At 44.5% G+C, this 23,549-nt stretch overlaps 1 protein-coding gene across 12 annotated transcripts in view; it reads left to right on the top strand.

Annotated features, from left to right (window-relative positions):
• Positions 1 to 23,549, top strand: part of TNRC6B (trinucleotide repeat containing adaptor 6B) — a 259,188-nt gene that overhangs the window by 210,122 nt on the left and 25,517 nt on the right. For 10 of the 12 annotated variants that reach the window (XM_075912508.1, XM_075912457.1, XM_075912600.1 and 7 more), the window contains 7 exons: positions 614 to 784; positions 11,030 to 11,155; positions 19,161 to 19,280; positions 19,819 to 19,926; positions 20,161 to 20,332; positions 21,927 to 22,064; positions 22,436 to 22,612. In XM_075912508.1, coding sequence (XP_075768623.1) covers positions 614 to 784; positions 11,030 to 11,155; positions 19,161 to 19,280; positions 19,819 to 19,926; positions 20,161 to 20,332; positions 21,927 to 22,064; positions 22,436 to 22,612 — 1,012 coding nt within the window. The remainder of the gene's footprint in view (positions 1 to 613; positions 785 to 11,029; positions 11,156 to 19,160; positions 19,281 to 19,818; positions 19,927 to 20,160; positions 20,333 to 21,926; positions 22,065 to 22,435; positions 22,613 to 23,549) is intronic. The other 2 variants (XM_075913231.1, XM_014574012.3) reach the window with 1 other exon arrangement.

Raw genomic sequence — 23,549 nt, 5'->3', positions numbered from 1 at the left:
AGGCTGGAGACCACTCCAGCCCAGCTGGAGCAGCCTGTTGCACTGCTGACTCCTGGCCCCATGTATTAGGAGGGCTACTGGCTTGGGGCATCTGACTCCCAGCCCCACGCAGTAGGGAGCCCAGCAGGGATGGAGCAGCCCTCCACTAGCAGTGAACTGCACATGGTGTGGGGGGAGGACTGCTCCCAGGTTCCAATTAACCATTTCCCAGTAAGCATCACTTGGTAAGGGTGATGCTGATCAGGTAACTGGTTACCCATTGACATCCCTAAATAGTAATAAATAATATGAACTCATTCTAATTCTAGCTGTACCTTCTGCTGTGGAAATAATCACTGTCAGAGAAGGACAAAATTAGCAAAGGAATACATTTTCTGTGTATTTAAGAGATTTTTTTAAAGTACCTTTACCTCTACAAAACTTACTGACCATGGCTCCTTCACAAAAAAATCTCCAAACATCAGCTGTTAAATTTATTCAGAAGTTTGCCCTTGTAATTGCTATTACAAATTACCTTTGCTTATACCTGATCTCTCACAGTCCTTCTTTTTTTCCTTTTGCATTCTGTTGCTTCACTAACCATCTCCTGCTGATTGGCTAACTACTGCTTCAGCTGACTTTGCCTTTCTCCAATCAAGATGGGTGCCTTGGGGATGAGGCTCCCTGCTCTCCCTTCTCCCCTTCTCCCAGCTACAAGCTCTCTCCCTCTGGTTCCACATTACCCAACGTCAGCCTTGGGGCAATCGGCTCAGGGCTCAACCCCCAAAACTTCGCTACTAGACAAGTAAGGAGGCCACCTACTCAGATTTATTACTACGTGGTTACAACGTAGACTTAATTCTGGTCAGCTGGTTTTCTTATAAGATTTACTGATCACTGACTACACAGTATCATAGTATATTAACATGGGTTTCAGATATGCTAACCCATCAAAAATCCACCTTCCTTCCTATTGTCCAATATATATTTTGTTTGTTTTGTTCACCTCTTATTGCCTGCAACACAGTGCCGCAGGCTAATGGATTTACTTTTCAAAAAGCGTTTGCCATTGTAGTCCTTAACAACTGTTTATTGGTGGACTTTCTATAGATGATCTTCTAATCTTTCATAGTAAGAGTGGTTTACTTCAATTTGTTTTGGACTCTTTTTTACCCAGGTTCCATACTGAGACTTGTATGTGGAAATGTTTGAACAAGTTAAAGCTTTTTTTCCTCTAAAAAGACTCAGCAAGAATAAAAGGATAGAAGAAGAATTATTCCTAGTTAATAACTATTGGGTGGTATTCAGGGAAATAATATTATATGCTTGCTGTAACTAGATAAAATAATTGTAGACAATTTATAGGTTATTGTGGCAGAATAAGTTATAGGCATACTATAAAATGGAATAATGAGAACACGAGTATTTTAATGTACCATGAAAGATTTGTGTTTGTGTGCATTCTGGACATCACTCAGAGAATGTGGGTAAGTCTCCAGGAATCTGCTCAGAAATGGTATTAGCCATAAGTTTGAATTATTTAGTGTATTTAGTGATGATTTACTATTTATTATTAGTAAAGCTGATCAGAAAATGGTAAGTATTTTCTGTGGCAAATTTGGAAAAATGAAATATCTGTTGTTTGAGTTCTCATCTCTGTATCCCATTTGTGGATGGACATATACCCCAGGGCCCTGATACCAGAGATTTGTAGCAAGTATTGTCTGTTGTTCCATGGATGTTCAATTGTTCTTATTCTTCAAATTGAGGGCATAATGAGTGGTGTGGTCCAACGCCTTTGCAATTCTATTCCTATTTACTGTCTAATCTCCTTGTGGAGGACTATACCAAGAGTCCTAGGATTTAAAGAACTTTTATCTCCTTTCCATATTCTTTTCCATTGACAGTCATCAGCAGGGTTGCCTTTTAATGCCTTAAGGAGGCTCACATTGCCACCAAGTGCAGCTTCTGTCACTCCTTCCTTCCTTGAATTTGTAATTGTAGATTGCTCTGTTTGGGGCAGTGGTCTCCAACCTTTTTACACCCAAGATCACTTTTTAAGTCTCAGAACAGGCAAAGATCTACTGCCCCGCCCCTTCCTTGAAGCCCCGCCTACATTACATGAGGAAATCTAATGTAAATGTACTGCGCAGGTGCACAGTTCAGAGAGGGCTCAAGAGCTACTCTTAGAGCCCCTGAGATCTACCGGTAGCTCGCAATCTACTGGTTGGTGACCACGGGTCTGGGGGAATCCCTCACTGAGTGGATAGTTCTCTGAAAACATCCACTCAATGTATAGCAGCAGTCAAAAAAGCAAACAGAATGTTAGGAATCATTAAAAAAGGGATAGAGAATAAAACAGAGAATATCATATTGTCGCTATATAAATCCATGGTACGTCCACATCTTGAATACTGTGTACAAATGTGGTCATCTCGTCTCAAAAAAGATACATTGGTATTGGAAAAGCTTCAGAAAAGAGCAGCAAAAAAAAATTATTAGGAGTTTGGGATGGATCGCATATGAAGAGAGATTAAAAAGACTGGTACTTTTCAGCTTAGAAAAGAGGAGACTAAGGGAGAAGATGATAGAGGTCTGCAAAATCATGACTGGTGTGGAAAAAGTGAATAAGGAAAAGTTATGTACTTCTTCCCGTAACATAAGAACTAGGAGTCACCAAATGAAATTAATAGGTAGCAGATTTAAAACAAACAAAAGGAAGTTTTTCTTCATGCAGCGCTCAGTCAACTTGTGGAACTCCTTGCCAGAAGATGTTGTGAAGACCAGGACTTGAACAGGGTTCAAAAAAGAGCTAGATAAATTCATGAGGTTAGGTCTATCAATGGCTGTTAACCAGAATGGGTAGGGATAGTGTCCCTAGCCTCTTTCAGAGGCTGGAAATAGATGATGGGAGAGGGATTGCTTGAAGATTCCCTGTTCTGTTCACTCCCTCTTAGGCATCTGGCATTGGCCACTATTGCAAAACAGGCTACTGGGCTAGATGGACCTTTGGTCTGACCCAGTATGGCTGTTCTTATGTTCTCATGGAGTAGGCCATGAGGCCTCACTCAGATTTAATCTTGGGAGTCCTACCTACATAGTGGTCTCAGATCGCAAGCATTGCTCCTTTGGGTGAATGGTCTGGAGTAGAGATCAAACAAAACACTTAAGCCTAACAGACCCTCTCACAAGAGCAGGAACATGGCCATGGGTATAATGATAGATCCCAATCCAGGCCTACCTTTAAGAAAAAATATCCCCTCCCCATCTTGATTGAAGTTGAGTGAGTCCTCGCATGCAGGTCTTGAGGAATTAGGTCCCCTCAAACCTGTTAAGCCAGAAAGGCACATCGGAAGAATTACCGATCAGTACTGGTTCTAGCACCATCTCTCAGATAAAAAAATCAGAACCCACTGCCCCATATGGTATTCTCTGAGTAGCAGATTGTTGGACACCCCAGATGCATCTGTTCTTCTAGTGCTTGCTCATGTCCGTTCAACATAGGTGTGTGTGCCTGCCACATGCACCGGTGTTGGAAGCTTTTCCCTGAGCAGTACCCTTAGGGGCCAGGGTCCCAGTGTCCCTGGAGTGGGGTGTACATGCCACACTATATAAGACACTCTCTGGCCCATCTCTCTCTCAGGGTATGTCTACACTAGCCCCCTAGTTCGAACTAGGGAGGCTAATGTAGGCATTCGAAGTTGCAAATGAAGCCCGGGATTTAAATATCCCGGGCTTTATTTGCATGTTCCCGTCCGGTCGTCATTTTGAAATTCCACTAGCCCGAAGTAATTGCCCGCAGCTACACGCGGCAGTGAAACGGCAATTCGAACTAAGTCCTTAGTTCGAATTAACTGTTACACCTCATTCCAGGAGGAGTAACAGTTAATTCGAACTAAGGACTTAGTTCGAATTGCCGTTTCACTGCCGCGTGTAGCTGCGGGCAATTACTAAGTCCTTAGTTCGAATTAACTGTTACACCTCATTCCAGGAGGAGTAACAGTTAATTCGAACTAAGGACTTGGTTCGAATTGCCGTTTCACGGCCGCGTGTAGCCGCGGGCAGTACTTCGGGCTAGTGGAATTTCAAAATGACGACCGGACGGGAACATGCAAATAAAGCCCGGGATATTTAAATCCCGGGCTTCATTTGCAACTTCGAATGCCTACATTAGCCTCCCTAGTTCGAACTAGGGGGCTAGTGTAGACATACCCTCAGTTCCTTCATGCTGCTACTGACTTTGCTTGGAACAGTGTGTTCCAGCCTTAGCTGTACCTAGCACTTCCCTTAATCCTCTTGTTTCACAGATGGTTATCTCCTTCATTAAGTACCTGTAAATAGTTTGTAGACTTTTTGATTCTTCCTAAAGACTTTGCCTTAGGGATGGGACATGCCCTGTTACCCTGGCTTCAAAGCCTGCACCTGCAGGCCTATGCCAGTCAGTAATCTGCATGCTGACTGCCTTCCTTGCCTAGGTGAAGAGCATCTTTTGGAGAAGTGTCACATTTGCGTGTCCTTCCGTCCCAAAAGAATTAAAGAAAGTGGTATTCGGCTTCCAGCATTGCTAATGGAGTGTGCGCTTGCTTAGCAAGGTAGTGGTCAGACTCGGCACCGAGCATCAGTGCGCAGTGCGCCTCAGTTATCCATAGCTTGCACCGTTTGCCATCACCAGCTCCAGCAAAGTGCCCTAGGAATTCAGGCAGAGACAAGTCCGCTCTTAAGGAACAGTTGGCTGATAGGCAGCAGGAGAAGGCCTAGGCAACACCAAGCTCCCCTACATGGTCGCTGTCCCTGATGTTGGAGGTTGATCTTCCCTCCACACTGGAGGCCTTCCAGGCTGCCCAGGACATACGGCTGCCATGCCAGTACTAATACCACCTTCACCTCAGCATAGAGGGAAGCCACCATTAGACCCTTGGTTGCTGAGTACAGTCAGGTCCCGCTCTCCTCCTAGTCAGAGGGGAGAGCACCTCGAAGCACCTGTGAGCGAGAAACCTGGGCAGGACGCCAAGTCTCCCACGTCACTGGAGTCAGTGCACAGACCTGTGGAGATACATGCCACCTGGCATCAGCAGCACTGAAGGGAGAGTCAATCTCCTTGCTCACTTTGTGAACCCAGGAATGTGTCTCCATCCCCACAGCACTGCTCACTGCACCAACGCTTCTCACTGGCACTGAGCTATTCTAGCCGGGGTAGTATGTCCTGTCGGTCCTGATCTCCCTCACAGCACTGAAGCGCCCCTTCTCGACACCGATCCCGTGCATGAGGGGTAGATCCTCTGAACACCACAGCCCTTGAAGGGATGCAAGGTTCTCCCAGTTACCGAGGTCTCTGTCAGTCATGGAGTCACAGTAAGGGGAAGTTGCCTCAAGTTCCTCACCCTGAGTGTTCAGCAGCATCCGATCCTGCGGCGTCACGTTGGACTCAGATTCCATCGCGCTGGTCTCCACACAACTCTTGGTACTGTTGTATTCCTTACCACCAGTTCTGTCACAGGGAGCACCAGGTCTGCGGTCTCAATGGCAGGCTCAATGTTGCTCATGGAATTTCTGGGGTTTCCCGATGCAACCCTAGCCAACCTTTGATGACCAGATCATCAAAGACCCTCTCAGTGCCCCCAGCTCCTAGTGGGTGACCAGGAGAGACTGTGGCACGAGCCTCCTCCCAGTTGATTGATGGGGCAGGTGACCAACCCTCTTCCCCCTTGAGGGAAAGAGCAGCCAGCTCCAACCTCCTCTCGAGACAAGGCCATAGAGGCTTCTCCCCGGTGGTGCCACTGGATGATATGAAAGCCCACCATGACCTCTTGAGGATGTCAAACGGCTTGAGCCTTCAGGCAGAAGAGATTCAGGAGACCTTGGACTCACTGTTTGGAGTCCTGTGGTAGGTGGGCCCACCAGATTGGCCTGACCCCTACATGAGGTGGTAGCCAAGATTGCCAAAGCCTTGTGGCAGACCCCCTCCTCTATTCTGCCAATAGCACAGGACAGAGAGGAATTACTTTGTTCCCACCAGGGACTACGAATACCCGTATACACACCCACCTCCGAATCCCTAGTAGTGGAATCCATTAACTATAGAGAACACCAAGGTCAACTCACCCCTGCTCCCAGAATAAATAATCCAAATGCCTGGACTTGTTTGGCAGAAAACTTTGTTCTTCAGCCAGTTTCCATCCCACTATGAGGTTAAACACATGGCAGGTGTTGGCCAAATTCAAGTTCTCCATCCCAGATAGCCTACATAGAGAGTTCAAGGTCCTGGTGGAGGAATCTTCTGTGGCAGTGCAGGCGGTTTCAGATGTGGCAGACGCATTGGCTCATTCCATGGCTTCGGCCATCTCTATGTAGCGGGTGTCTTGGCTCCTCCTTTCGGGCTTTTCTCCAGAGGTCCAGAACTCCCTTTTGACATGGGTGCCTTTTTTGCAGAGCAGACAGATAGTAAGTGATTAAGGACTCCCGCTCCATGTTAAAGACTGTAGGTTTAAAGACTCAGTCCCTGGGCCTAAAAGGAAAAAGTTTAAGCCTCACTCATCTCAACCAAAGATCCACTAACTCCAGCAGGATACTGCCCACATTCTCCCAAAGCCTTCAAGAGGAAGCAGGACCGCCATCCTCAGTCTGGCCAGCCATCAACTAGCCAGTTTAAGTGGCAGGCCAAGCGCATCTTTTGAGAATGTGCGAGAGGACAGCATACCAGACTCTTTGGATCCTCCCCACCTGTTTTCCTTCAGACTCTGCCCTTTCTTCCTCGTCTGGAAGGGTATTACCTCAGGCTGTTGAGTTCTAGCCACAATCCAGTGTGGCTACATCTTCCAGCTTTCCTCTACACCATCTTCCCACCCACCTTCCCTGTTCCTCATCAGGGACTCTTCTCATGAGCGCCTCCTCAAACAGGAGTTATTCCAGTTGCTCCAGGTGGGAGCAGTGGAGAAGGTACATCTGGGAGTTGAGAACAAAGGCTTCAGCTCCTGCTGTTTCCTGATTCCCCAGGTCAAAAGGGGTCATCACATGCTTATCTCACGCATATTCGGATTCAAGATACCTACCAAGCAGCATTGTGGTCATCAGTGTGTACCTTCATGTCACACTACTCCATTATGCAGTAAGCTAGGGAAGACGCTGTGTTTGGCAGGGCTGTAATGCAATCTGCATGTCCTTAGCTCTTACCCACCTCTGCAGACACTGCTTGCAGTCACCTATGTTGAATGGACATGAGCAAGTGCTCGAAGAAAATACAGTTATTTGTTCCGTAATTGGTGTTCTTCGAGATGTGTTGCTCACGTCTCTTCAACTTCCCACCCTCCTCTCATCTGTTGGAGTTCTGGCAAGAAGGAACTGAGAGAGGGAGGGGCCAGAAACTGTCCTATATCAGGGATGGGCAATATTTTTTTGCCGGGGGCCACTTTGTTTTTTTGAAGTGGCCCTGGGCCACACAGGAAGGGGTAGGGCATCGAGCGGAAGGGGCAGGGCCAAGATATTTCTGGGTTCCTCACCCCCAGACAAGATATTTCTGGATCTGGGGGTGAGGGAGTGCTTTTGCCCCTGCCCCTGCTGGGCGTGCTGCGGGAGGGGTCATTGGCCCCAGAGGAGGAGCACGGCGACTTCCCTGCACCGGCACAGGAGCGGTGAGTCAGCCCTGGGATAGGCACGCGCACACGGTTTCCCTGCGCCACAGGGGAGGAGGGGTGTTTCTGCCCCAGGGCAGGCGCGTGCGGTGTTTCCCTGCGCTGCGGGGTGGGGGGGCAGGGTTGGGCCCAGAGGAGGCACACGCTGGTTTCTTCTGGGGGAGAGGGAATCCTGGGAGGAGGCAGATGCAGGGGAGACTCTGCCTCCACTGGCACCCTGTCCCCACTCCCCTGACTCTGTCCCCACTCCCCTGTCCTGAGCCACTGAACTCTATCCCCACTGGCACCCTATCCCCAGCTGCAGAAACCTGTCCTCACTGGCACTCTGTTCCCTGCTGCAGAACCCTGTCCTCTGCCCTCCCAGCACCCTGCCCCCTCTCCCCTGCCCCAAGCCACAGAACTCTGTCCCCACTGGCACCCTGTCCCCTGCCAAAGCATTCACTAGCACCCTTCCCCAGTACTATGTCTCCTGTTTCCACCAACACAGTTGGGGCCACATTAGTGAAGCTTGGTGGGAGGTTTGGAGGAGGGTTTTTTTGCATCTCACTTGTGTGGCCCCAACTGACTTTTCTTGGGTCAGTGACCCCGACTCAAAACAGGTTCTCTGCCCTTCTCAGAAATAAAGACAATGCAGAAACTTTTTGTTTGACATAATATTTTATTTAAAAATGAAGCCTGGCCAACAAACCCCAAATTGGAGCCAAGCCCCCATCTGGCCACAGCATCATAACACTCCTGCACTCCCCTTTCCCCCAGACCGTACATCTGAGCCTATCATACACTGGAACCCCCTGTCCTGAGCCCCTCACATACCCCAACCCAAATTCCTGAACCCTCACATCCAGAAGTCTGTGGCTTGCTTAGCACCCTAACCCTACATCTGACCCTAACACTGCTCAGCCTGGCGCCCGCTCCCTGAGCCAGCGTCCCCTTATCCACCCTCTCCTGCATCCAGATTTCCTCCCAGAGCTTGCACACCTCACCCCTTCCCACACCCAAATCCCTCATTCCCACCCCAGAGCCTACACATCCTGTCTCAACCCAGCAAGGTTACGACTAGACTGCAGGAGTTTTTCCACGGTTCTGGAGATATCCGAGAAAAACACTTCTGCATCCAGGGATGCATTTGTTCTTCTGCTTCTTTTAGTGGAAGAGCAAACATGCTCTTTCAGTCACCCGTATATTCCTCTTTCCACAAGGAATAAGGGGGCTTCCAAAAGAAGGGGTTTTTCTGACATTTGGTCCAGTCTAGACAGGCCAAATGTTGGAAAAACGTCTTCCTACAGAAGATTTGGGGGGGAAAAGCAGCAGTATAAGGGCTGGGGATAGCAAGTGATGGAGAGGAGGAGAATAAAGAGGGCGGGGCTTCAAGGAAGGGGCGGGGTGGTAGATCTTGGCTTGTTCTGTTATTTAAAAAGTGATCTTGAGTGTAAAAAGGTTGGAGACCACTGCCCTAGGCCAGTTAGGGCCTGGGGATGGGGGTGTGTGCAAAGCTTCATAGTGTCGCATGTTCCTGGAAGGGCGGGAGAAGGCTTTGTGTGCCCCCTCCCCCAGGCCAAGTAAGCGCCATGCGCTGTTTGCAGGGCAGAGAAGGAAAAGGCTTCACACCTTCCCCCATGCCCTAATTGGCCTGGGCGCAGGAAAACAGCAGGGCCTCTGCGAGCTGGATCCACCCGCTTAGTGGGCTGGATCCAACCCGCAGAGGCCCTTTTGCCCACTCTTGTCTCATATAGTGGCATGTGCATACCGTGTGGGGGCACTGGGACCCTTGCCCTTCCAAGTACTTGCTTAGGGAAATATTTCTGGCACTGATGCACATGGCAGGCACAGGCACCTATGCTGAATGGTCATGAATAATGCACCTCAAAGAATACCAGTTACGAAATAGGTAATTCTCTTTTCCCACCTCGGTGTCTCCTCAAACTCCAGGAAGGGTGGCCATCTTTGTCACTGGAGGACATTTTCATTCCGACCTATTCACAATCTTTTCTTCAGTTTGGCAGTTCTCCTTAGAAATGTTTCTATACCCAAAGAACCCACCTTGTGAGGAAGAATAGACGGCCTGAAAAAATGAGGTTTATAGGATCTTTGGAAAAAGCCTTCCCTTTTTGAAAAAACCGCATCTAGACTGCAGTTTTACTTTTGAAATAGCACCTTTTTGTAAGAGTGCCATGACGCAATTATGCAAATTAAGCGTGGGATATTTAAATCCGGGCTTCATTTGCACTTTCAAAGTGCTTCATTTACATCCCTCTGCTGACAGAGGGATGTAGTCTAGACGTAGCCATAGTGCCCACTGCAGGCCAAAATGCATATCAATCTGCCTGAGATTTAAAGTAAGTTCATGCAACCTGCAACAAATACTACTTCCTCACATGGTCCTGCCGCATCCAGATAAGAACTGGCAATATGACAACCATCTCCTATATAAACAGAATACACAGTGAGCTTTATGGAACTGCTGCATGAAGAACAATGTGATACTGTTGGCAACATACATACCAGGTGTGCAGAATATTCTGGCAGATATTTTGAGCAAGCCCTTTGCCGTAGACTGTGAATGGGAAATAACACAATTTTGATCATAACATAATTGTGTAAGTGCAGGAACTGAAGTGCCTCACTTATACCCTCAGTTCAGAGTATTAGGAGAGCAACTGTACAAGAGTGAACCTATTTGCTACAAATCTCCAATCTCAGGCACAGAGTACATACACTCCCATGTGGGGAATACAGCTGGGAACCACATATATCAAAGAACTTCCCTTTACAAGTTGTTTTTTGTTTTCTCGTTTTAAAAAAGCACAAATATATCACAAAAAGATCAAAAGAAACTAATTTCCCATGAACATTCCATGAAAATTTTCACATTAGGAAAAAAAGGACATTTTTGTCTAAGTAATTTTTCAGATAAAATAATTAGACCTAGTCAGTTTTTTCAAAGCAATGGTAGACAGCTAAAGGCATACAAGTTACATATGTAATAGTCCATACTTATTTTAGTGACAACTGGTTCCTGAATCTTAAACCAAATCTTTGTCAGACTTTTCATAATAAAACAGCCAAATGACTTGGTGATAAATACTGCTTAGCAACTCTTAACTAAGAGAATGTTCTAGGACATACTATTTTGTTTTCTCTGAACTTCATTTCTCATATCTGTAAACTATGTAAAGTATATTCGATTCTTGGATGAAAACTACGATGTAAATGTGGAGGAAGAGGCTGTATTTTAAAAAGTTCAGTTTATAAAGAGACTAACATGTCAGGGAATAAAGCTAATTGAGGTTAGTATCTTCTGAATAATCACGTGTGAGGGTATTCTCTATCGTGAAATATTCTTGGAATACCCTTAGCAAACAGCTAATAGCACAGAAATCCATTAAAATATCAATTGACTCACCGCTATTTTAATTTTGTAGGCTGGCAATCATGGTTTATTTGGAAACAGCACAGCACAATCGAGGGGCATGCATACACCAGTGCAGCCACTAAACCCTTCTCCCAATATCCGGGCACAAGTGCCTCCCCAGTTTCTTTCCCCCCAGGTAAGCGGCTTAACATTTCTGATTTCTTACACAGTATAAGGTTTTCAGCATTGACAAGTACATGTTTTAACTATTTTCACTTGCCATCTTATTGTGGATCTGACGTATTTTACAAATGGAACCCTTAGTTCTTCTTCGAGTAGTGTTCCTATGTGTGCTCCACTGCAGGTGTATGTGCGCTCCTGTCTCCTAATCAAAGATTTTTGTTAGCAGTGCCCATTAAGCCTGGGCATATGCTAGTACCTGGAGACTATCTAGCAGTGCACAGGGCAAAAGCCTCTCACTTCCTTCTCAGCTGCCTTTGGCATCACATGGAGAGAGTTGTTGTCGCTTCCTTATCTGTATTGTTAGCATAATTAGAATCTGGTTTTGTTTCTTTTGTTCTCCCTAATAGTGTTCCCTTAAAAAAAACACCTTCCCTTGTAATTAAAAAGAAGGAAAAAACTTTTTTATCTTGTTTGGGGGTATCTCCCCCCATTTCTTCCTCCTCTGGTGAAAGGAACAAAAGAGGAGTAGAGAGGACCTGCTTCCTTCTACATTCCTTGTTGCTAGAGCTGCCACCTGGACACCCACAGGAAAACAGACTCTGAGTAGTTGGCTAGCTAATGGAGGGGTCCCCAGAGCTGTCACCACTTCAGGAACAGAAGAAAAAACTCTGAGTGATTGGCAGCAAGTAGGGTTTCTCCAGAACTGCCACCTCAGCAGTGAATGATTGACAACCAGAGGGGTTTCCCCAGAGCTGCCACTGCAGTATGGATAGAAAAACAAGCTTACCACAGCATGGACGGCACTGGTAGCTCTGAAGCAGGGTACCTAGAAGAGCCTTTCCTCCCTCCCACCTCTGCTCTGCAGCACAAACTGCACAGCAGCTGATAAGCCAGGGGCAACTGCTAACACAATTACCGTACTGTCTCTAAAAGAGTGGCACAATGAAAACTTTTGATGCCAGGTGCAACAGAACTCCCATCGAGGGAGTGTTCTTCATCTTCCCAAGCATCAGTACTGACAGTGTACCATGAACACGCCTCTGCAGTACCAAATGAGCCCATGGTAATACGTGAGCTCTGGTATCCTGGAGACCTGTGGTCTTGGTACCGAAGGAAAGAGAGTTACTGTACCATCTCTAAAAGTGCAGCAATGACAATTTTTGGTACCTGGTGCAAGAAAGCTCTCAGCTAGGGGATGCTCTGCACCATCTCAACCATTGGTACCATAAAATACCATGGACGTTTGTCCATGGTACTGAGTGAGCCCAAGGTTCTGCACGAATTCTGGCACCCTGGAAATTTGATTTAGGGGAAGAATCACAATCCTCATTACACAGTACCAAGGCTCTGGTACTGAGCACATTCAGGCACTCAAAATCACTCCTGGCTCCGGGCTGTGTACTGCCAATATACCAGTCAGTGCTGCCCCTAGCCAATGACCGGTCCGAGAGCAACCAGGAGGAAGTAATGGCCCATTATTACAATACAAAGATCTTCCCACATTCCATCGAGCCCATCCATGATCGCATGGGACCCTATCATCCATGCCTTCCCCCATTGCTTTATTGCAATCCTTAGGCAATATAAACACACAGGTCACAACCATCCAGTGTGTCTGAGTGGTTAGTCTTCTACAGTGGCTGTCCAGAGCCCTGAGCAAGGGGTACAGGAAGCTGTTGCAGAAGGAGGATCTTGTCATGATTGCAGATGAACTGCAGATTCTCCTACAGGAGATGGCAAATACACATGACAGTTGGGGGATATTCTGCACACCACCCCTCATCCAGAATCGCCTTCCCCCCAGTTAATGACGGGATTCTAGATCCTACCAACTCCATCATTGTGGATGTGGTTAATGCCTGAAGCAAACAACATAATGCCAGTTGAGACCCACACAGTGAGGTTTAGGAAGATGGAGTAATTGTTGCTGACGTAACTGTTTAGAATTGCAAATTACCAAACTGTTATAGCCAAATATGATTTTATTAATTATGGGAAACTTAAAGTGTTTCTGGAACATTTACAGGAGACACAAAAGTAGCAATTTCAGGTCATCCTTAAAGAGGATCAGTTAATAACCAGATTGGTGCTAGTGACAGCACTGTATGTAGCTGATACAGTGGCCTGCCTGCTTTTCATGATAGTGGTACTGAGGTGGGGTTTTTGACAACATCTTTCTGGATTGACCCAGCTGTTGTAGAAGACAAACTCTTTCGCAGAGAAGACAGATTCTTCTCCCCAGTCTGGGATTCCTGGGCCATATTATGCTCCCTAAGAATCTACACTACAGGGCAGAAAAGATATACCTCTCAGCCACACGATACCCACTCTCTCAGTACTGTTACGAGCCATTGAGTAAGATGATCAGGGCTCAGAAAAGGAAGCATTCTGCACCTAGTCCACTATTTCTGAAGCCACCTCTTCTAAGCACTTTTTGTGGGAAGGTCGAGGGCCTCATATCTTCAGCTGCCATTCACATCCCTGTCGCTCTCAGAAGTCATCTGGCCCCATTTCCCAGCAGCGGTATCACCTCTGACTGCTAGGTCCTGGGGATTATTTCAAAAAGTTACACTATTTAATTCATGTCCCTTCTCCACTACAACCTTCCTTCCCTGTCCCCCTTCAAGGACCCTTCTCATGTGAACCTACTTCATCAGGAACTGTATAATTTGTTATTCCATTGAACCAGTCCTGCTGCAACTCAAGAGCAAGGGGGTTTACTCCTATTTCCTGATCCTCAAAATGAAGTGAGGTTGTATTCCCATTCTAGATCCAAGGGGATTAAACAGATACAGGAAGCTGCAGATGTTCAATATGGTCATGTTAGCAGTCAAAGATTTCCAACACTTTATCTTTTGATAGGACCATTATCTGTACAGACTGCTCCATCCAGGTTATTCACCACAGCTCTCCTCATTGAACTGGAATGCTGACCCCAGTACAGTGACTGGAGTTCTCAGCACCACCCTCAATGCAGTACACAGACTCACCACCTTGGAACAGGTTCCTTCCTAGTCGACTGGGGGGGGTTCACCTACACAACCACAAGGATCAGGGCAAATAGCCTTCCCCAGAAGTGATCCTCCATGTCACTCTTTTGGAGCTAAGTGTTGGCAGGAATGCCTGTATGCACAGCCTCTATATTTTACATCTCATCACCAAGAGGATGCCAGATTACCCTCGCTCTTCAAGGAAGCATTCAGACTGTGGAAGTGGTATGCATTCCTCACAATGTGTTTATCCCAGCTATCTATCTACTAGGGATACAGAGCATGACAAGCAACAGTCTCAGAATTTCTGTCACAACCCCAAATGGGAACTGAACTCAGATGTGCCTGGACATATATTTGTTCTCTGAGTAGCCCTGTATACAGGTCTCTTCTCTACTTACTGGAACAAATAATGTCCTCATTACTGCCTTAGGCCTGGCCTGGGGAAACATTCATGGAGAGGTACCCTCATCTTCCCATGGCACAGTGACCTGGTTTTCTCTTCTATCCAAGGCCCTGCAAAGTGAGAATTATTCTGTTTGCACCTTTGGGCAAGACTAGTCTGAGTCCCTTATCTGACACAGATGGCTTTATGCCCTTATTTTCCTCTTTGGCTGATTCCACACTCAGTATATGTACCCACAAAATTAAAACGATCCCAAATTGTTATTAATCTAAACATAGATGCAATCTCATCTTCCCTAAGACAACCCCAGCATGTCTGCCTTGCTCATGTCTGCTTTTTAAATGTGTTTATATGGGGTTAGATAAGTAGTGAGAGGATTGTTTTACTCTCTTTTCTCACAGGGAGATTTCTTTTTCCAGGTTTCAAATGTTGCTTTTTCTGCTGATGGCCACTCTTTAAGTCCATTGCTTGGGGAGGTCCCACATCTCCCACAAGTGAGTTCTGCCTAATCCTGAAGTCTAGAGCAAGACAAAATAGGGAGATTAAACTCAGGCTGCTAATGATGAAACACTCCCTTTAGCCAACTTCTGAGTCCATTCAGGAAGGCTTCCCCATTACATCCCCCATTACAGATCCAGTACCCTTTCTACCTTGGTGCAAGCTTCCCTTAAGAAACGGAAGATGTTTCAGGCATCAAGGAGGACTTCCAAAAAGAGGAGTGAAGACTCTCTCCATCTTAACAAGCCAACTCTGAAGAAGTCCACATCCTCCTTCGATGCTGGTGGGCCATAAAGTCGTGGAGCACAGGTACAGCTCCAGTAGGGCAATGGTACTTTCTAACAACTTGGAGGACAAGCATTGACACTTGTGACTGGCACTGTTGAAATCAACCCAGACATTGGTACCCATGTAGGCAGCACCTTCAGCACCAAGCAAGCTGTCGTTCTCGAACTCAATGGCCTCTACTTTGGTGTGCTCATTGTTGGCAGCATTGTCTCCTTTGGTAACCTTAGCCTCAGCAACCACATTGGTACTGATCCTCTCTTTAGTGCCATAAGAGTTCAGATATACTAAAGACCTCTTGATGATAGATGAACTGGAGTCCCTGCCTTTCATGATACTGAACCTTTCTTGATACCAAGACTCTGATCTCTGGGCTCCAGTACTTTCTTCCCATTTTTCTGTGGATGCTCATCCTGTAGATGAGATGAGACAATGTTCTAGGACATAAAATGTGTTTTCTCTGAGCCTTTCTTTCCATATCTGCAAAAGGAGATAATCAACTGTGTAAAGTGTATGGAAATCCTTGGATGAAAACTACAATATAAATGTGGAGGAAGAGACTGTATTTTGAAAACTTCACTTTTATATAGAGACATACACGGGAATAAAGTTCATTGGTGGATTCCAACATCTCTCTTCAGGAACCCATTGTCTAAAAAGTCATAGGGAAGATTAGGTTCTCCATTAAGAATGGTGGAACCAACCCTGCATACCACCACCTCTTCTCTATGGGCCCCCCAATGGTCACCCTTGGACTCCTGGACTGCTTATTGATGGGGATTTGCCAGGCCACTGGTATTGTCTCCTAGGAAGACAAGAGTTGTCCAGCTCTCTCCTTCCTAGCCAGCTCCCCCCTTAGGAGAAGACATCGGAGGAAAAGGAAGCTCCATAGTTCTCTCGAGGAAATCCTATTTATATTACAGTAGATGTTAAAAGATCATTGGAGTTCTACTTAGATAGTACCCAACTATTTAGGAAGTTACTTAAGCTCTTCATTTCCTTCACAGATAGATCCATGGAGTCCTCAGTCTCTCTGCAAAGACTATTGAGATGGCTATCTGGATACATTATCACTTGTTATAATTAGGGATTTAAATAGTTTACTGATTAACTAATAAGCTTCACCTGTAACAGATGCGGCCAGATGGTGTGCTATAGACAGGGGCGGCTCTGGTCAGCCGGAGGAACTCCTGTCCGTGGTGGACCTAGCCTGGCTCCCTCGACGCAGGTTACATGCAGGCTGCCTGGAAGGTTTCACTGTGGACTCTGTAGTATAAAGCTTATATATGAGCTTTATATTGCAGATCCCTCAGCGTGTGTAATTGTAACCACTAGGATTTTCATACGTTACATGGTTATATTTTTAAGTTACTTTTTACATCCCTAGTTATGTTTTGGGCACTCACCGAGATAGCACTTTCAACCAGATCATAGGCAACATCTGTGGCATTATTGAAGCATATATCAGTATCTGAAATATGCGAGACTACTACCTGGTTTCAATGCATATATATTAAAAGAAGAGGTTGCTCACTTTGAACAGCAATTGTGGTTCTTCAAGATGTTTGGTCCCTATGGTTGTTCTGCTACTGGCCCCTCTCCTCTTCTGCTTCTGACAGCTAAATAGGCGACATTTACAACTAGCATGAATAGACATTAGGTGCATGCACAGGCCCAAAGAGCACTGCTCACTGAAATCTCATCAAGGCTCAAGAGGTGCATTTGTTACCTGAAATGAAGCAACCATTGGGAGACACATCTCAAAGAACTGCAGTTCCTGCACAAAGTGAGAAACTTCTTCATTTATGGATCTGTAAGGTGTCAGTTAAAAAGATATCTAGTGGCTTTCCTAAAATATGATGCATACGTCAGTATATCCCATACTTACTCCTCTTTACAAATATCTCCTCCCCTAACTTTCTTTATCATGATAGAAATGTAGCTGTGTTAGTCTGGGGTAGCTGAAGCAAAATGCAGGACAATGTAGCGCTTTAAAGACTAACAAGATGGTTTATTAGATGATGAGCTTTTGTGGGCCAGACCCACTTCCTCAGATCAGATAGTGGAAGAAAATAGTCACAACCATATATACCAAAGGATACAATTATATACCAACATCCCACATGAAGACGGATTACAAGCAATTAGAAACACTATCCCAGAGGACACCACTGCCAACCTGATAGCAGACCTATGTAACTTTGTTCTCACCCACAATTATTTCCAGTTTGAGAACAACTTATACCTCCAGATCAGCAGCACAGCCATGGGTACACGCACGGCCCCACAGTATGCTAACATCTTTATGGCTGACCTAGAACAACGTTTCCTCAACTCCCGTCCCCTTTCACCCCTTCTCTACCTACGGTACATCGATGACATCTTTATGATCTGGACGCATGGCCAAGAAACACTGGAGATATTCCACAGAGATTTCAACAACCTACACCCCACAATCAACCTCAGCCTGGACCATTCTACACGAGAGATCCACTTCCTGGACACCACAGTACAAATCAACAATGGAAAATTAGACACCACTCTCTACAGAAAACCCACCGACTCATACAGTTACCTACGTGCTTCCAGCTCCCATCCAGAACACACCACACGATCCATCGTCTATAGCCAAGCTCTTAGATACAACCGCATCTGCTCTAATCCCACTGACAGAGACCAGAAGCTTCAGGATCTCTACCAAGCATTTATAAACCTCAACTACCCACCCAGAGAAATAAAAAAGCAAATTGAAAGAGCCAGACGAATACCTAGAAACCATCTACTTCAAGACAGACCCAAGAAAACCAACAATAGAACACCACTTGTCATCACCTACAACCCCCAACTTAAACCTGTCCAACACATTATCAATAAACTACAGCCTATACTGGAACAGGATACCATATTCCAAGAGGTTCTGGGAGACAGACCCATAGTCTCCTATAGACAACCACCTAACCTCAAGATGATTCTTAACAACAACCACAGGACATACCACACTAATACCAATCCTGGTACCTTCCCTTGCAACAAACCCCGTTGCCAGCTTTGTCCACATATTCATTCTGCTGATACCATTATTGGACCTAACCAAGTGAGTTATAAGATCAAGAACACATTCCTGCGCATCCAGAAATATAATTTATGCTATCATGTGCCGAAAGTGTCTGTCTGCTATGTACATTGGACATACATCTCAGACACTTCGCCAAAGGATTAATGCCCACAAAACAGATATCAGACAAGGTCACAAAGAAAAAACAGTTTCTTGCCATTTTAACCAGAAAGGACACTCTCTCAATGACTTAACCACCTGCATTCTGCTACAAAGACCTTTTACATCTGCACTTGAAAGGGAATCCTCTGAACTGTCATTCATGTTAAAATTCGACACTCTCCGGGAAGGAATGAACAAATACTCAAACTATCTTACCCATTACCAAGATAGCTTCCCCAATTATCACCTCTAATACCATTAGCTCACAGACATCCCACTCTCCCCACCTCTAATATCATCAATTCACAGACACTTACCTTCCTTCCTTCCTCCCCTCCCCCCACATCCCCCTCCTGTTCTGAAATGTGATTTGTCCTTTTCATATGTGTTCACTTTTTTTTAATTGTATCCTTTGGTATATATGGTTGTGACTATTTTCTTCCACTATTAGATGATGAGCTTTTGTGGGCCAGACCCACTTCCTCAGATCAAATAAACCATCTTGTTAGTCTTTAAAGTGCTACATTGTCCTGCATTTTGTTTCTTTATTATGACAGTGCCCTTTTTGTTGAGCCATTTTGTAGATGTTGAATCTTAGCTGTTTGAATTTATTTCTTCATAGGTTTCAGCCTCCGTGCTCAAGCAGTTTCCCAATGGTGGCCTGAACCCAGGTCTCTTCAATATATCTCCTCAACAGATTGCTATGCTGAGTCAGCTTCCAAATATTCCTCAGTTTCAACTTGTAAGTAGCTGGTCATCTTGTGATGATAGATTGGGTTGTCTACAATCCTGTCCCTGTCTACAAATTCTAATAAAACTGAAGTTAAGCAAACCTAAAGAGAAAACAGTCTAAGACTTGTTCTGCTAATTTTGCATTGTCTGTGTGCAAGCACTCCCTGCTATTTTGTATCTAAAAACAAAGTTTGAACTGATTTGTGCAGTTATAAGTTGGGGCTCTCTTATTTGTTAGACAGTTGTTAATTAAGCTGAGCAACAACTTTGCATGGGAAGCAATTGTGTGCTGATATTTCAATTATTTTGTTGTTCATGCTTGTGTTTTTAATGACTTGAGTAAAGCAGCTACTAGGAATACTGTTTCTAATTCCGTTAGGTATAACAAGAAAGCCAGATCATATTCTTCTAATTCTTTCATGACAATTTTATTTCCTTGTGAAATGTGAGGAACTGTTTGTTTTTACTGAAAGCTATCAAGCATTTGCCAGTGATCATTTCCACCAAGTATTTTCCCCAAAAGTATTTCTTCTCCACTTGTGTTATAGGCATGTCAGCTGCTTTTGCAGCAGCAGCAGCAGCAGCAACAGCAGCAACAGCTATTGCAGAACCAGAGAAAGATATCTCAAGCAGTGAGACAGCAGCAAGAACAACAGGTATGGGCACTGCTTGGTCCATCAAAGATGTGTGGGGGGAAAGTGTGTTTGAGGAAACCTGTCAGTCTATAAATGTAGACTATGCTGAGGCCTGGATGACATACTCGTTTCATCAATAGGTGTCAATTAAGCGTCCTTTAAATTCACTCACGCTCTTTTACTCTTCTGCACGATTACCCAAGCCACCAGTTTTAGTTGAGAGTAAATTCTCTCATTTCTTTCCTTTGTTTGCAGATTGCTCGTATGGTGAGTGCCCTCCAGCAGCAGCAAAGGCAGCCTGGCATGAAGCATTCTCCATCCCATCCTGTTGGGCCTAAACCACATTTAGACAGCATGGTACCCAATGCTCTGAATGTGGGTCTCTCAGATATACAGACCAAAGGGCAAATACCTGGATACAGTTCTGGTAAGTACTTCCATGAGCTAGAGTTATTCGTTGTATTGCCAGTGGTATTGCTATTAGTTTGACTTGTGATCCACCAGGAGTCAACAAAGCTTCTGATACTGTAATTTCTGTATAGGCATTGGATTTGAGGGTTTGTCACAATGTCTGCTCCCTGCATTTTCTTGCAAGTCTTCTAGGTTTGGCTTTTTTCCATACAGAGTGGAGCTTGATGGTATGCTAATTTAGCATATTTTAAGACTGGCTGGTAGAGGAGTATTATGTAAAAGATAGACCCAGCCACAAAGAACTTAACAGTCTAAATAGACAAGACAGTGATTTATTGGTTTTTAGTACAGTAGCATAGCCACTTGATCACACTGCCTCTAGACTTCCCCTTCAGTGCAAATAGATGTTATCCCTTCTCCATAGCACCTCAGCTTTCCCTATGCGCGCACACATTCTGTGTTAAAATAGAAACTAAAGCTGTGAAGATGCAAAGGCATTTGTCAAAGTCAGACAGGACTCTCAGACTTGTCAGACCGCTCTGTTTATTAGCAAAGCTGCTCTGCTAAATTCACCCAGAAAATGTGAGTGCCATACAAGGTTCAAACCCCTTGATTTATACAGTCAAAAGAGAGCCAAAATTGACAGGATTAAAAGAGGGGCAAAACTTCACATAATTAGTGTGAGGCTAGTCAAGTATCTTCATTTCCACATCAAGCACACAGCAATCTCCTGTCCATATCTCCTTGGTTATCTCAATTGTTTTCTCCCTAACACCTAATGTTCCTTTTCCTATTAACTCTGGCTAGCACTCTGATCTGCATACCTACAAACAACATTAACATACTTTTCTTCCTCCTGTTCAGAGACAAACAGTATTCCTTCAACTTATTCAATTATTACAGCATAATTCATCTTTCTCTTACAGTATAATTCTTTCTACTTTCACACATTTATCAGTTGATTTTAAAAACAGTCAGGAAAGCTTGGTAGCTATTGGAAAAGTGAGTTAGACTCAAGTTGCTGAAAGCTAGACACTTGTTACAACAGAATATAGTCATATCTTCAGGAAGTGGTGATAGGAACAGGAGGACAGACAAAAGGTATGGACCATTATATGTGGTAAAATGGGTAGAAAATAATATATATATATTTTGCTTTTTAAAAATATAGGTGAAACACTCTACTTTAGTTTGTCAGCAGCACGTAAAGATAATTAGTCTGTTAGTTCATTCATCGCCATGTTTCACTACCCTTGCAGCCTTCCTGAGTCATTCTAGTTTAACCGAATCTAGCTACAGACTTGTACTAAGTTAGTGAATATGCTTTCATCCATATGGAACACGGCTTTTCTGAATATCAGAGATGACAGCATGGTAATTGCAGGAGAATCTGTTTGTCAGCTAGTAAGAATTTAGTGAGAATGACACACTGATGTGTCCTGCACAGGTACAAGGTTGGGAGTTGGATTGCTTTCATATCACCTGAAGTGTAGCTGTGAAAGGGATTTCAGTTATTACCATTGCATTTTATTTATGTTTATGATCAGACGTATCCATTTGGAATACAGTTCAAATACAGAGAGAAAATGGAATTGTTTTCTATTTCACAGGCTTTGGTTCAAGTGGCATGGATTATGGCATGGTGGGAGGAAAAGAAGCCGGATCAGAATCTCGCTTTAAACAGTGGACTTCAATGATGGAAGGGCTGCCCTCCGTAGCTACACAAGATGCCAGTATGCACAAAAATGGTGAGAGACATTTGAGGTTATATTGCTAGAAATAGGAACATAGTTATGCCACCACTTTTCATCCCAGGTGAAAGAAATTGCTAGAGAAATCTTCGTTCTGGTTGCTCTCCCTTTAACATACCTTTGAACGAATTTTCCTGTGCTAATTTTTTTTTAAACCCATCAACTTTGTTAGTTGCTGATAGATGACATTTATGCCCCACACATCAATAGTAATGAAACTACAGTGAAACTGGTGTAATGTGCTTTGATTTAACTAATATCTTATTCCTTCTGTGGTGGTTTTACATTTTCTTGGTTCCAGTTTTCCTGCCCCTTCCCAAACTTCAATTTTTCTTCTCTGTAACTATATCTTTCTCCCACTTTTTCAGGTGCAATAGTGCCCCCTGGAAAAGCCCGTGGAGGATCACCCTACAACCAGTTTGACATAATCCCAGGCGAGCCACTGGGTGGCCATGCAGGCCCTGCTGGTGATAGTTGGTTACCTGCCAAATCTCCACCAACAAACAAGATTGGAAGCAAATCCAGCAATGCCAGCTGGCCTCCAGGTGTGACTTAGGGGAAGGTGTTTCCTCAACTCTGCAGTAAACTTGATGAGCATTTCTCTCCAGTTTACTTTAACTATCTCATAGGAATTATTTCTTTAGCCTCTCTATCCAGTCTAGTAAAGCTGTTGTCATTGTATATTAAGCAGGACTTGAAATGTTAAAATGACAGTATACATTTAATATGAATTAAGAAAAGAATAACTCCAGTGTTCCTTAAAGATCCAAATGTAGCCATGTTAGTCTGGGGTAGCTGAAGCAAAATGCAGGACAATGTAGCACTTTAAAGACTAACAAGATGGTTTATTAGATGATGAGCTTTCGTGGGCCAGACCCACTTCCTCAGATCAAATAGTGGAAGAAAATAGTCACAACCATATATACCAAAGGATACAATTTAAAAAAATGAACACATATGAAAAGGACATATGTGTTCATTTTTTTTAATTGTATCGTTTGGTATATATGGTTGTGACTATTTTCTTCCACTATTTGATCTGAGGAAGTGGGTCTGGCCCACGAAAGCTCATCATCTAATAAACCATCTTGTTAGTCTTTAAAGTGCTACATTGTCCTGCATTTTCCTTAATGATCCTTGATTTCTCACAAGTGAACTGTGTTTGTGATTGGCATACAATTGTGACTTTGAATGTAGTTGATTAAATCTGCTCAGAAACACCTAAACAAAGAATGCATACAAATCAGTTTCTCTCTGGTATACTGCTTGCTGTTTCATTTTGAGTTATGCTTGCACAGAGGCTAAAAAAATCCCATTGAAAGCACAGTGAAAGGTGTTAAGCTGGTTTTTAAGGTGGTTTTTGGATGAGGAAGAGCAGGATTTTTCTGTGTAGAGGTTATTGTATTGACAATGGTATGGCATGAACTTCTTTGGGAATGGCTCCTTTGTGCAAAAAATATCCTGGAAGGGTTATGGAATAGT

The sequence above is a fragment of the Pelodiscus sinensis genome, chromosome 1 (genome assembly GCF_049634645.1).
Source record: "Pelodiscus sinensis isolate JC-2024 chromosome 1, ASM4963464v1, whole genome shotgun sequence".
NCBI classification, from domain to species: domain Eukaryota; kingdom Metazoa; phylum Chordata; order Testudines; family Trionychidae; genus Pelodiscus; species Pelodiscus sinensis.
Note: the sequence above shows the minus strand (reverse complement) of the source record. Positions and strands in the feature narration are given on the sequence as shown.